The sequence below is a fragment of the Vulpes lagopus genome, chromosome 14, assembly GCF_018345385.1.
Source record: "Vulpes lagopus strain Blue_001 chromosome 14, ASM1834538v1, whole genome shotgun sequence".
Taxonomy (NCBI): Eukaryota; Metazoa; Chordata; class Mammalia; order Carnivora; family Canidae; genus Vulpes; species Vulpes lagopus.
Window position 1 is genome coordinate 32,010,445 of NC_054837.1, and position 13,185 is coordinate 32,023,629.

Below are 13,185 nucleotides of genomic sequence, written 5' to 3' on the forward strand. Positions count from 1 at the left end.
GAACAAGGTCATCAACATTTCCTACTGTTTAACAGCTGACGGTGCCTATAGGAGGTCAAAATTACTGTCACTAAGATCTATATAATCCGTTTAATAATGCTCTTTCTACATCTGGTGCCCATGGAAATCTCTCACGTTGGCTTAACAGCCCCTCATTTTGTTTCTCTGAACATCTTTCTCCTTTGCACTAACAAAAGCCCAGTTCACACAAAGGAAGAGATATGTGATTTGTTTTAAATTTTTGGTAGGGGCAGGACCACAACTGTTCAAATTGTTAGTCTAGACACTGTGGTTGTAGAACGGTATTGCTAGCTGCTCAAGTGAACAAAAATCAGCCATGGCTTAGCACACTAGATGATTTCTCGCTCACATCCAGTTTAGGTGGTCACGGTTGGTAGGCTCTCCTCCAGGCAGAGACTCGGGGGCCCAGGCTCCTTCCAGCTCATGGATCTGCCATGACTGGGGCCTCAGACTCCTCCTTTTCTCCCCACTGGAAGGTAAAAGATAACAATTTTAGCTTCATAATATGCAACACTTATATTTCATTGGCCAGTACTGGTGCCCTGGTCACTGGAGGCAGGAGAGGCTGGGCAAGTTCCTGGTTGAGCAGCCATATACAATACTATGGTTGGGAAGACTTTTTCTGACAGGTAGCCATTTCTCCCACCGACACGACGCTTCGTTGTCTAGACTAAAGCTGCTGTCCCCTTGCTCCCCTGCTCCGATTTCCAGCACTGTTCAATGCTGCCCTCCCCTGCTTGGCTGGTTTCGGGTTTGTGCAGACAAAGCCTGCTCATCGTCACAGTCCTGAGTGCATATGGGGACAATAAAATGATACAGCGTAACTTCCAAAGAAAACAATAATCTTCTATCCCTTTGTGTCTTTGATCTCTGTCCCCAAAGCCAGTGGGGGCCAGCCATTTCTGCTGTCAGTTCTGCTGGTGATTATTTCAATAACTCTACCGAGGTACTATTCTACGCCTGCTCCTTGCGTTAACATGTTTAGACAGTAGTGCTCTTTGTATAAGAGAGGAGGATTAAGCTAATGCACACACCTTCCTGCTCTGTTTTCTTACCAGTTAGGATTGTATTTGGCTGCCGGTAACAGAAACCAATGGCCAATGGGGGCTTAGGCAAGTAGGAGCTTATTTTATTTAGTTTATTCTTCTATCTCATGTCGTGGCTTAGCTCTTTTCTGACTTCCTGCCTTACTTTCTCATTATGTACCTTTGGTCCTCATGTTGCATGGCGGTTGCCCCACCTGCATTCCGTCTCAGGATGAGAGCACCAGCACCCACCACACTTGGATGTCTGACATTTCTCTCAAGGGTTAATGTAATCTCCTCAGAGAAGGGCTATGTTTTGACTGGGGATAAGTAGTCTCCCTTTACTCAGGGAGGGGACAGTTGGGAGCAGGTCTGCCTGGAGTGGGTGTCCCACCTTCAGCCACTTGTTGTCTTCCATAGACTTGTTGGAATATTTTTGGATAGCCTTCCTTCGTTTCTCAAGATAATAAGTTTATTCCTTTTTTGTACTTTTATGCTTTTATTTCTGTGTGGTTTCTTTGGGAATGCAGGGAAATGTGTTTAGTCTACCACTTAAATCAAATTCCATGTCTTTCTTTCTAAAGGAAAAAATGTCAATATTTCTCTTAGTTTGAAAATACATAAAACATATATCAGAAAGTTGAAGGGTGTTCATAACCCCCATATGCAGAGCTTTGCCTCCAGGTAAGGTTCTGCTTGAGTTCTGGCATGGGAGTTGACAAAATGATTCTACAGTTCACGTGGAAGGCAAAAAATGCGCAAGCCTAGCTAATAAAAATTTGATATAAAATAGTAACCCCTGTGTGAATTTGCTAGGGCTACCATAACAAAGTACCACAAACTGAGTGGTTTAAAAAACAGGAATTTATTTTGTCACAACTCTGGAGGCTAGATGCCCAAGATCATGGTAGCAGCACGTTGATTTCTTTGAGGCTTCTCTGCTTGCTTTATAGACAGCTTTTCCTGTGTCCTCATACGGTCTTTGCTGTGTGTGTGTGTGTGTGTGTGTGTGTGTGTACACATACATGCATATGCGTGTGTGTCCTAGAAGTAGTGCTAGATTAGGCTTTGCCCTGGTGACCTCATTTTAACTTAATTACTTTTATAGACTCCATCCCCAAGTTTTTTGATAACTCTCCTCCACCTCCAAACTGGGAAGTAAAATACAATACTTCTACTGATGATTCAGTGAAAGCTAATTATCTGCTGCCAACAGATTCTCCATTTATGTTATACACCTAGAGACTTTTCAGATGAATTCAAGAGTTAAATGTAATACCTGAAATCCACAAAGAGGGGACATCTGTAATCTCACTACCAGAAAAAGAAAAAAAAAATCAAGCTAATTCACATACCCATCACCCTCTGAGATGAATTAACTTGGTTGTGGTGATTATTTCACAATATATATGTGTATCAAACCTCCAAAGTGTACATCTTAAATATATACAATTTTTAATTGTCAAATATCCCTCAATAAAGAAGAATTAAATGTAAAAATATAGACACACACCTGTGTCTACATACACCTACCCACAGAAAACTAGGTGAAAGTATCCGTGAGCATGTATTTGATCTTGGGATATGGGGAGAGCTTTCTTGGCATAAAAGCAGTGCTACATATCATGAATGAAAAGATTAATATTCTGTTATGTTCTAAATATTGTGAATTGGCCTTTTATTGTCTATATAGAATATTTGTACCCCCAGATTTTGCCTGAGGATATAATCTCCAGTGTCCTGCCTCTTTCTAAGACCTTGGCTGGTTTGGTAAGGAAGCCTGTTCCTGGAGGGGAGTGGACGGGTAGGATTCTTTATGATCATAGTCTGGATTTTACCTATCAGACTGGACCTTCCACCAGCTGTCCGCTCTCCTGGCCCACACTCCTTTGTCTTTGTTCTCTGTAGAATGGCTTTTGCTTGATTGTCTGTCATGGCTACATCCCGCCTTATAGGCAGGAGCACCCAAAGGAAGCATGCTAGTACGCTTGCAGGGTGTTGTAAGGTGCTATCATGTCTCCTCAGGGGCCATTCCGGAGTGCCCCACAGAGGAATCTCTCAGAGCCAGGAAGAGCTTTGCTTCTTGCAAAAGGACAAGAGTCCTTCCATCTTATGGTCGGTGTCCAACAAGTGACCTCATCTTGTGTTTTGAGAGCTGGGCAGTTCAGAGGCACATTGGCAGGTCCTTTGGCTCATGCTCTTATGGTGTAGAAGTTGCTTGCTGAGCTGTCCTGTGGCAGCAGAATGTAGGGACCACGAGCTCTGCTTGGAGCTGACCTGCTTGGATGGAATCCTACCTCTGCTGCTTACTAGCTGTGTGATCTCAGGCAGGTCACATAACCCTCGGTGCCTCGGTTTCTCCATCTACGAGCAGGGACAATCATCAAATCCTCCTAACCAAAATAAAGATGAAGAGTTACTACCTGTAAGAAGGTACATCATGAGGATTATGTAAATTGTGATGTTGACAATGATTGCATTGGCCCTTCTCTGTATTTTATGTTTTTCTATCACTATAATTTATAGTCCTATCTAAACCTTAATGAACTTGTTAGCATATGACCCAACACTTGCCCTCAAGGCAATTAATGAGTTAATTTTTAGGTAGACACAAAGCACCTACTGCCTACTGAGTAGTGTCTGTTGTTTGGTTGAGTCACCTAGGGAACACAGAAAAAAATGCACCCTTCTGCACCCCCCCGCTGAGACCATCTAAATCAAATTGGTGGGGAGGCCCAGGTATGATTTATATGTTTCCTACCCTGCGTATCTCCTGTGCAACCAGGGTTGAAAATTATCAGCTGTAAGTTAGGGCCACACTTTGCCAGTGTGAGGCAAGATCAGTGAGGGATGTCTGTGGCTGGTGTTTTTCAAAGACTTGGCCACCTGGCCCACTGGAAGGAGAGGCTTCTACGGCTGGCTGTCTATCCCCGAGCTGTCTTGTGTGAATTAGAAGAGATTCAGCTGCAGAAATGTAACAGGCTGTTACCCTTTGGTGGGTGACCAGTAGCCACAAGATTGATAATTAGCTACCAGGTCAGGAGAAACTGAGCCTGTGGGTTGCACCATCTTGGGGCTCAAGACTACAGGTCCTGCCAGTCCTAACCAAGGCACATGTCCAGGAATATTTTTTGTGTGCCAGACACAGCAGTGATGTCCATTCATGCACTTGGGGTCACAGAGTCCCTGCCAGGGTTCTTGGTGCCCTGTGCCCTGTAGATTGCTTCATTCTGGGAGGTTCTCTGCTAAAGCCACAGAGCATCCCTCTGGCTTAGCTTGTGCTCTTGCTGAAGCTGTGCTTGATTCTCTTCCTGGCTCAGGAGGAGGGCAGTGATGAAAGCTCTGTTCAGCTGGGCCTCCTGAGACTCCCTCATTTTATGCTCTCAGGACGTACCTCCTTTGGATGGGTGGTGAGTAGTCCTCTAGGAAATCAGCTGACTGAATAGGGGCTCATTAATTCAGGCCACACGGTCTACCTGCCAATGGGACCAAGAATGGTGCCACTAGATGACATTTGAGGACCAGAGGGAGGAGTGAGTGGTAGCTTCTCAAGCCATGGATGTATTTCTCAGCATACAGTCCCATGGCTTTATAAAATACTCCTAAATTTGGATATCATATTTTGTTGCAATCTGGTTCGAGGACAAAATGAGACCCTGGCAGCCGATGTTTATGGCTTTCCATATAAGCTTTCAGACAAAATTTGTACTGCATTTTGCTTGAGTTATGGTGGGGTGGTGGGACTGTAAACCTCACACTGTTATTTCAGATAAAATGCAGGCTTTGGCCACAATAAACAAGAGAGGAGGCATGGCTTTAAATTTCTTGTAAATCAATTTTTGAGAGGTATAAAATATTGACATAAATGATTTTAAAAATCCACAATGAAAAAAGAGCATACTAAACTCTGCACATATTTTAATTTCCTTTTCCATGATTTTAAATAAGTCAGAATTTAAACCTGGCCTTGCTCTTCCCCTAAATTTTATGAGAAGGTAAAATTTGACCTACTCTACTTCCCAAATCTGGTCAGCTGGGTACCCATTTTGCTCTGCACAAGGGTGCTGTCATGTGGCTAAAGGCAGATGTTCCCTTGTTGCCAATTATTTCATGGTCAGATTCACCTAGAATTTAAATTCCTGGTTTGGAGATGGGAAATAAACCAACAAAAAACTAATTTAAATTTCATATGGAATGGTGCTTCTGCATTGCTTGACATTGTCAAAATACAATTTGCCCCTTGGTGGCGGCAGTAGCTAAAACTTTCCTTTAGATGAGGCTAATTCTTCAAAGTCATTTCCCACTCCCCCTCTGTGTTCCACCCAAATCCTACCCAATCCATAGGTTACATCCTGGAAGAAATGTATGTCTGGATCATGGAAGTCAGTATATGGTATGCGTGTTTATGTGGGTAAGCATATATGTTCTACATAATATATATTATGTGCATAATTATAGATTTTAAACAGATTTGGAATAATTTAAATAGAGTTTTGATGTCTGCTTTTTCACTTAATATGTTGTAAACATTTTCTCATGACGCTCCGTATTTGTTGAAGTCGTGGTGCTGATGACCACTTAGTGGCCTACACACAGTATGGTTTTCATCATCTACTTAGTCATTTCCCTCTTGATGGGTTTTTAGGTTGTTTTCAGAGTGTTGCTGTGGTAAACCATGCCTGTGATGAACATACTTGCACACTAATCTCCTTACTGATCTGTGGATTATTATCCTAGCACAATTGCTAGGTGGGGAATTTCTGGGATGGATGTTTTTAGGGGTGTTAATCCTCTGTTCCCTAATTGTTCCATGTTAGATGAGCCCTCCTTCAGGGTTTGCCAGCTTCATGGGGCAAGAATCACATCTGCCTTGTCCCTGTGATAGCCCTACATGACACAGTGGTGGAAATAAGACAAATGAGTAGTAAATATAGTTAGATGGATAATTAGAAGAGTGGGTGGGTAATAAGCCTGCTTCTCCAGTAATTAATCTGAGACAGGACTGGCCATATTGACGACACTTGAAAAGCCCCTCCCTTCTTCTCTCCCTCTCTTCCTTCGTACCTTCCTCACCAACATATAAAAGTATATATATTTAAGGTATAAAAATTGATGCTTTGATACAACTACTCATGTATACATAATCACAACCAAGCTCATTAACATATACATTACCTCTGCATTGCTACTGTGTGTGTGTCTCTGTTTAATTTAAAATCTATCCTCGGGGATCCCTGGGTGGCTCAGTGGTTTGGCGCCTGCCTTTGGCCCAGGGCGCGATCCTGGAGTCCCGGGATCAAGTCCTGCGTTGGGCTCCAGCATGGAGCCTACTTCTCCCTCTGCCTGTGTCTCTGCCTCTCTCTCTCTGTCTCTGTGTCTATCATGAATAAATAAATAAATAAATCTTAAAAAAAAATCTATCCTCTTAGCAAATTACAGCATACAACACAGATTTGTTAACCATGTCACATGTTCTACAGTAGATCTCCAGAGATTATTCATCTTGCATGACTGAAATTTTGTACCCTTTGACTACTAACACCTCCCCACTTCCTCTCCCCAACCCCAGCTCCTGGCCATCACTGTCCTATTGTCTGCTTCTAAGGATCTCACTATTTTAGGTTACACATGCTAGTGAGATCACGCAGTGTTTTGTGGAGAAATTGCGTCCTGAACACCTTCTCGGAGAATGGATGCATCCATCCCTACGTGGTTGTATATTTTCCCCAGTCTCCTTTTTTTTTAAAATTAAAAATTTAGTTTATTCATCTGCTATGACACAGTACACAAGAGGCAAAGTGTTTCACATCATAGATTTCACTTCCAACTCCTTGGAATGTTCATTTCTCTGGCTAAAAGGAGAGACTAGACATGAGAGGCAGGCAATGCTTAGGCAACTAAAATAAGGATGGGGAGGGGGCTATGCTAATGCCATCTTCACAGGGACTGACATAAGGGGACTGTTAGTCACAAGCTATTTTCTAGAACTGTTAGCTGGAAACAAAGGGGCATTACTCCTAGACGCTCATGCTGTGGTGGGCTTCAGTCATCCCCACCACACAGGTACAACAGTGCTTTCTGGTAGTCGCCCTTGGTGTCTTGCTGGATGTAGTAGTACAGGGACTTGCCGTACTTTCTCTTGGATTCAGACCTAATTTTCAACATGTCCACTTCACTGTGAGAGACCATGGTTCTATTTTTTTTTTAAAGATTTTATTTATTTATTCATGAGAGACACAGAAAGAGAGGCAGAGACACAGGCAGAGGGAGGAGAAGCAGGCTCCATGCAAGGAGCCCGATGCGGGACTCGATCCCAGGAATCCAGGATCACGTTCTGAGCCAAAGGCAGATGCTCAACTACTGAGCCACCCAGGCGTCCCAAGACCATGATTTTACTCAGGACTTTATCATGAGTCCCCTTGCCCTTCATGGAGTCATACAGTCAGTCAGCAAAATCCAGGGGCTTGTTCTGAATGCACTGGACCAGGTTCAGGAAAGCATTTTCCAGGTCTCCTTTGACCTCCTTCTTGATGCTCTCCAGGATGTTATAAGGACTGTAGCTCTTGTACCTTTCAAATACTTTCTGGAGGTGACACATACTCCTCTTGGTCATGATGCTGATCCACCAAGGCATATCAGTTCCTTTCCTCTTCACTCCAGCATCATAGAGATCCCGGACATATTGGTCAATCAGTCCATAATCATATTGGTCAATCAATCAAATCAATGATAGAGCCATCCTCTGCTCTTCTACCCTTTGCAAGGGCAACTATCAGCTTGCGGAAGTCAACAGATGTGTCAGAAATTATGTCCTTTTCCAGATTGGTCTTGTACATTTCCTTGTAGACTCTGTTAATTTCCTGAAGTTCTTGGTAGGTCCTTGAGCAGATCTCATGAGGGAGTCCTCATCAGTCTCCAGCCCCTTCATGGAGGCTTTCAATTCAGAAGCATATGGAGCAGGTGTTTTCAATAGGCCCAAAATCACGGTCTCCAGGTGGCTGAACAAGGCTGACTTCAGTGCTGATGCAAGTTCAATTTTGGTCCTTCTCTGGTAGGCGAAGGCAACGTGCTGTTTATTGCTGCAGTTGGTCAAAATGTTGAGAATGGTGACCTCACCCACACCTTTGGTCTTGATGGCTGTTTCAGTGTTTGCAGCATCACACTCAGCATCAAAATTCGTATATGCTTTGACTGACTCGTATGCACTTGGAGGCGTGAAGTGATCGCCTTCCAAGCTGAGCTTGCAGAGAATTTAGTGAACAGGAGACATTTTGAAGGAAGCTGGGCGGGCGGGTGCTGAAAGCTGCGAGCGTCCCCAGTTGTAGAGCCTCCCCAATCTCCTAATTACAATTTTGTCATCCTTTGGGCAAGGAAAGCTCACCAAGCACAGGCCTGAAAAGGGGTCCCCAAATTAAATCAATAGAAAAGTATATTTTGTGAATCTGTAATGGCTGCAAAAAAAAAAGTTACCAGGAGTTAGAGTCTATGGAGTGGTATTTGTTTGCCTTTTATTCACCCCCAATGCTACATTTTAAACACTGCTGCCTGGTTGCATTTCTTCTTGCACTGGCTCTAGGGTTGGAGATTTATTATTTTAGGGCAGAGAAGAAGCCCTGTCTGTTCTTGGCCTGGTTCCTGGTGGCCTCTCTTAAGTTTGAAAAAGCTGGTTGGAAGTCTGTGTTTTCCCACTGAAAGAAACACACACACATACATAGATGTCTACATATACACATATACATGTTTATGTATATATTTTAGTTAACAAAATAATACATAGTGGTAACAAATTTAAAGAAAGTAGAAATCTAGATGTCAAAACCCTTTCTCTTTGGTTCTGTAGACACACAAACATGTATATACATTACCCACACAGACAAACACATGTGGAATCTTAAAAAAATCCAAGTAGGATGAGGATACATTTATAATTTTTTATACTTAATGAGTGACATATTGTGGACATTTTTTTTATTGTGGACATTTTTAAAGTATGTCCATGTAACTCTACCTTATTTTTCTTACACCTGCCTGTTTTTCCACTGTAAAAATTTGTGGTTTATCTAGTTTCCTGTTGATAAACCTTTAGAATGTTTTCAACTAATAAATAGTAATAATAGTAACAATAGCAGGTAAAGACTGAGATTTATGTGTGTTAGCAGTATTCTGAGTGCTTCATAATTACTAACTCATTAATGCTTAATCCAACAATGTAGAACTTGCATTTACATCTTGCATATTTATGAGGACATTTGAGACACAGAGGGGTTAAACTAATTTGCACAAGTGGCTCAGTTAGGAAGAGGCAGAGGTGGGATTCAGATCCAGGCCTCTGGCTCCAGCACATGTGCTCCTAAGTTTGTTTGTGGGAAATGCAAAATGATGCTGCAATGAACATCCTTGCAGATAAATCAACCTCTGCGCAGTCCCACTAGGTTTTCAGAAGGAGAGCTTTCTAGAAGTGGGAACGCTGAGCCATAGTTTCACCCTCATTTCAATAAGAATTATGGAGATGTCTGAATGTTCACTTAGATGCTGCATCTTGGGTGGATGAGTAGAAGCGTAACTATCAAATGATGGAGTGGTAGCATGGCCTATATGATGGCATGATACTGGCTTGGGTGGGCTTTTGCAGGTGCACAACCTCCTCTCTGTGGGGTGACCTAACAAAGAGGCTGTGATCCTCTGAGCCTGGGTCTTTGGAGAGTAAGAGGAGGCGATGTTTTCCCTTGGGTGGAGAAGGGGGGAGACTATGCAGCCAAAGTCTATTGGATCAGTGGTACATGAGCTCCTTCCCACTCGACACTGGCTGTTTTGGAAGATTCCTGAAGAACCCTGTGCTGAGGCTAGGGGAGGCCCTGTGGGCCAGGGGTGGTTTGCTGGAGCAGTGGGTGTAGACTGCACTGTTGTTAGTTTCCTGGCTTCGCATGGCCCGGCCTTTATTCTTCCTTTCCTTTACTTTCTTGCACAGAGACGGAGAGCCGAGGCATTGTGGATAGCCTGCAGAGGTTTTCCTCGCTCCCTGCCTATCTGCCCACAAGCTTCCACATTGCTGATGCAGAGGAGGCCTTCTTCCTTAAAGAAGCCAACCAGGACGTCACAAGGAACTCCAGTCTGCAGGCCCGGGTGGAGTCCTTCTTTATCTACCGGGCCAGGAACCCCCCAACCATCAATGCCAGCTATGGCCCATTTTCAGCAGAGAAGACAATCCCCCAGGAGTTCATGTTGACTTCTGCATCCTTTGGAAACATGGAGAAGTTTCCGTTCAACTGGAAGCTGAAATCCCACATCCTTGACAGCTCCATCTACTCCAACAGACCCAAAGTGCAGACCTTGTTTTACATCACGGGGATGGACTGGGACGACAGTGACCCTGAGGAAAACCTACCGTGCGTCAAGATGTTTGCCTTCCCTGAGGCCAGGGAGGTGGCTGCCAGCTGTCGGCTGCGAGGGGATCCAGGGCTGTGTGTGGCTGAGCTGGAGCTGCTGCCCGAGTGGTTCAGCTCGGGGCTGGACCTGGAGCCGGAGGAGGAGATCCCGGCCCTGCTGGGGGGCACTGCCATGGAGCTCTTCTTCACTCTCTACCCGGCTGACCAGGCCGGCCAGTGTCCACTGGAGGAGGATGGCAAGTGGGAGAACAACATCCACTCAGGCCAGGACAGCCCCCAGCAGGTGTCTCCACCCCGGGAGAGGATTGGGAGTGTGGTAGTCTACCCGACTCAAGACGATCTGAAGTGGTCGATGGTGAGCCTGGATGAGAACGTGGTCATCTCAGTACCCCTGAACCTTGTCCGGGAAGGGGACACGGCCACCTTTCTGGTCTCTCTGGCCAGCGGCTCTATGGCAGACCACTTCACTCTGAGGTAAGTGGCTTTGGTGGGTGGGATGGAACGGAAGCCAACTTTTGGTCATCAGTGAATTGTCAGTTAAAACGTGGTGTTACTAATCTGCTGAGTATCCAGCATAGTGAGGAAACTGACCAACACAGAATAGAGACCCTGTGAGAGGACAAAGTGAAGCAGGATCTGAGGGCGTGGGCCTGGCATCTATGTTCTCTAGAAGCCAGGATTAATAACAAGTGCTCTGAGAGCAGCATGTCAGGCCGGCAGGTGACACTCTGAACCTATCACTGCCTGCCTTGATTCGCTGCCTCTAAGTGGAAACTTTGTAAATGAGTTCCACTTTCCAACTGCAGGAAAGAGCTTCCCGAGACATCTCCGACCTCTCAGGTTTTCATCAAAGTGAACAATCAGTAAAGAATCCTTTAGTAGATTAAACCAGTCTCTGTATGATGAAGACGCAGTTTGAGGACTGAAAAACGTGGGTAGCTTCTTTGCTCGGGGGACAAACCTGTCTCTAGCTGATTTTGCTCACAGAGCTTCGTGAACAGCAGTAGGATGCAGCAGCGGCTCTGCCAGTCCCAGCTGTGTGCCCTGGGGTGAGTCGTCTAACCTCTCTGGACTTCTGTTCCCTCACCGGCGGATGAGGATAACGATGGGCTGTATGTCTCGGGGTTGCTGTGAAGATTCAAGTTGGTAAAGGTCTTGGAACAGAGTCCTCACTGAGTTAGCCTGTGGTGTTTGCCTGGTACTCAGATACCAGGGTGGGTGCAACAGAAGTAAGAAATTCTGATGGAGGCCGACGTGTGGATCACGCCTGTCTGGAGGTGTGCTCCTTCGGGCCTGCAGTAGGATCCTGAGGCTTTGGCAGATTCCAGGTGGGCTTATTAGCCATGTCTGTTTGGAGCCTCCTGAGTTAGTTTTGGTGAGAACTGAGTCAGGACTTAGTGTGGACCCAGCCCTGTGCTAGTCATTGCAGTGCTGGGGCTGGTTTGGTCTAAAGCCCAGTTGTTGCTCTGTAGAGATTCCTTCAGCCCAAGGCAGCATCAGACGCTTGCTCCACACCAAGCAATGGCAAAGGTATGGCTTCTGCACTCATACCACCGAAAGTGCCTTCTGCCCCTACAGACATTGCTAGTCGACTACAGCACATCTGCCCGCCCTCTGCCGTGGCAGACACTGCTGATCGATTGCAGCACGTCCGCATTCCCTCTGTGTGCCTGGGCAGGGCAGACATGGTTCATCGGTTACAGCACTGAGCCCAGGACTCCTGGCCGACCCTACAAGTCCATGTGAGCTGGCGTGGTTGTCACTTATCCGCCATGCTTGGCGTAGCGGAAACATCGCTGGTGAGAAGCCCGAGGAAAGGGAGATGAGGTGGGTCAGCTGGTCAGGCAGGCGTGGGGGCCGGGCCGGGGAAATGGCACACAGGTACTAGCTCGCTTTCACCGAGGGCTGAGGATGGGCCGGGCACATTCTGAGTTGCTCACGTGCATTAAGTCACGGAAAGCTGACGGCTCGAGGAGGGGAGTGCTGCCATCACCCCTGTTCCCCTGAGGCACAGAGGGGTTAGTCGCTTGCCCGAGGTCACACAGCGGGGGCCGGGGGGCCCTGGACAGGCTCCGGGGCCCTTCATTCCCTCGCAGCCCCTTCCCGGATGCTGCCCCCAGGAGTGCACCTCCTCCAGCCGTGCGGGTGCAGGAGCGGGAGGCCGATGAGGACACGTGGGTGGGGGTGCCCCGAGGGGCAGACACCGTCGATTCCCGCAGATTCCCGCAGAAGCTGCCCTGTGATCTGGAATGGGCCGTCGGGATCCGCCCTGGGAGTTCAGCTCTGGGGGAGGAGGGGCCGCTGTGCGTGGGTATCAGCGAGGCGGGCTTCACTCTCCCCAGGGCTTGGGGGCCGCGGCGTGGGGGGCCGCGGCAGCCGGGGAGGGACAACACACCTTTGTTCAAACTTCAGTTGTGGCGCCTTGGTGCTGCCCCGGGGGAGAAGCATCCAGCCTGGAGTCTGCGAACTGTGGGCCTCGCCGCCATCCAGGCCGCGTGCGTGCGTGCGTGCGTTCGTGCGTGTACGTGCCCGCGCATACGTGTGCGTGCGTGCGTGCGTGCGTGCTCGCGTGCGCATGCGTGCTGGCGCCCCCGGCGCCCCGGGCCTCCACAGTGGTTCTCGGGCGCGTTCGGAAGCTCTGGCGCCCCGGCCTGGCTGCCGCCCAGTTCGCTGGCACCTCGCACCTGCCCCCTTCTCCTGGCCACCCGCGGGCACCCGGGCAGGGTCGCCGCCGCCTCCACGCGGCCGTTCGG

The 13,185-nt window shown here is 46.9% G+C and overlaps 1 protein-coding gene and 1 pseudogene across 1 annotated transcript in view; one reads left to right on the plus strand and one right to left on the minus strand.

Moving 5' to 3' along the window:
- The window catches only part of TMEM132B (transmembrane protein 132B), a 367,875-nt gene that overhangs the window by 139,176 nt on the left and 215,514 nt on the right, over window positions 1–13,185 (plus strand). Inside the window, exon 2 of the mRNA XM_041729488.1 lies at window positions 10,015–10,906. Coding sequence (XP_041585422.1) covers window positions 10,015–10,906 — 892 coding nt within the window. The remainder of the gene's footprint in view (window positions 1–10,014; window positions 10,907–13,185) is intronic.
- On the minus strand, window positions 7,089–8,331 carry LOC121475825 (annotated as a pseudogene).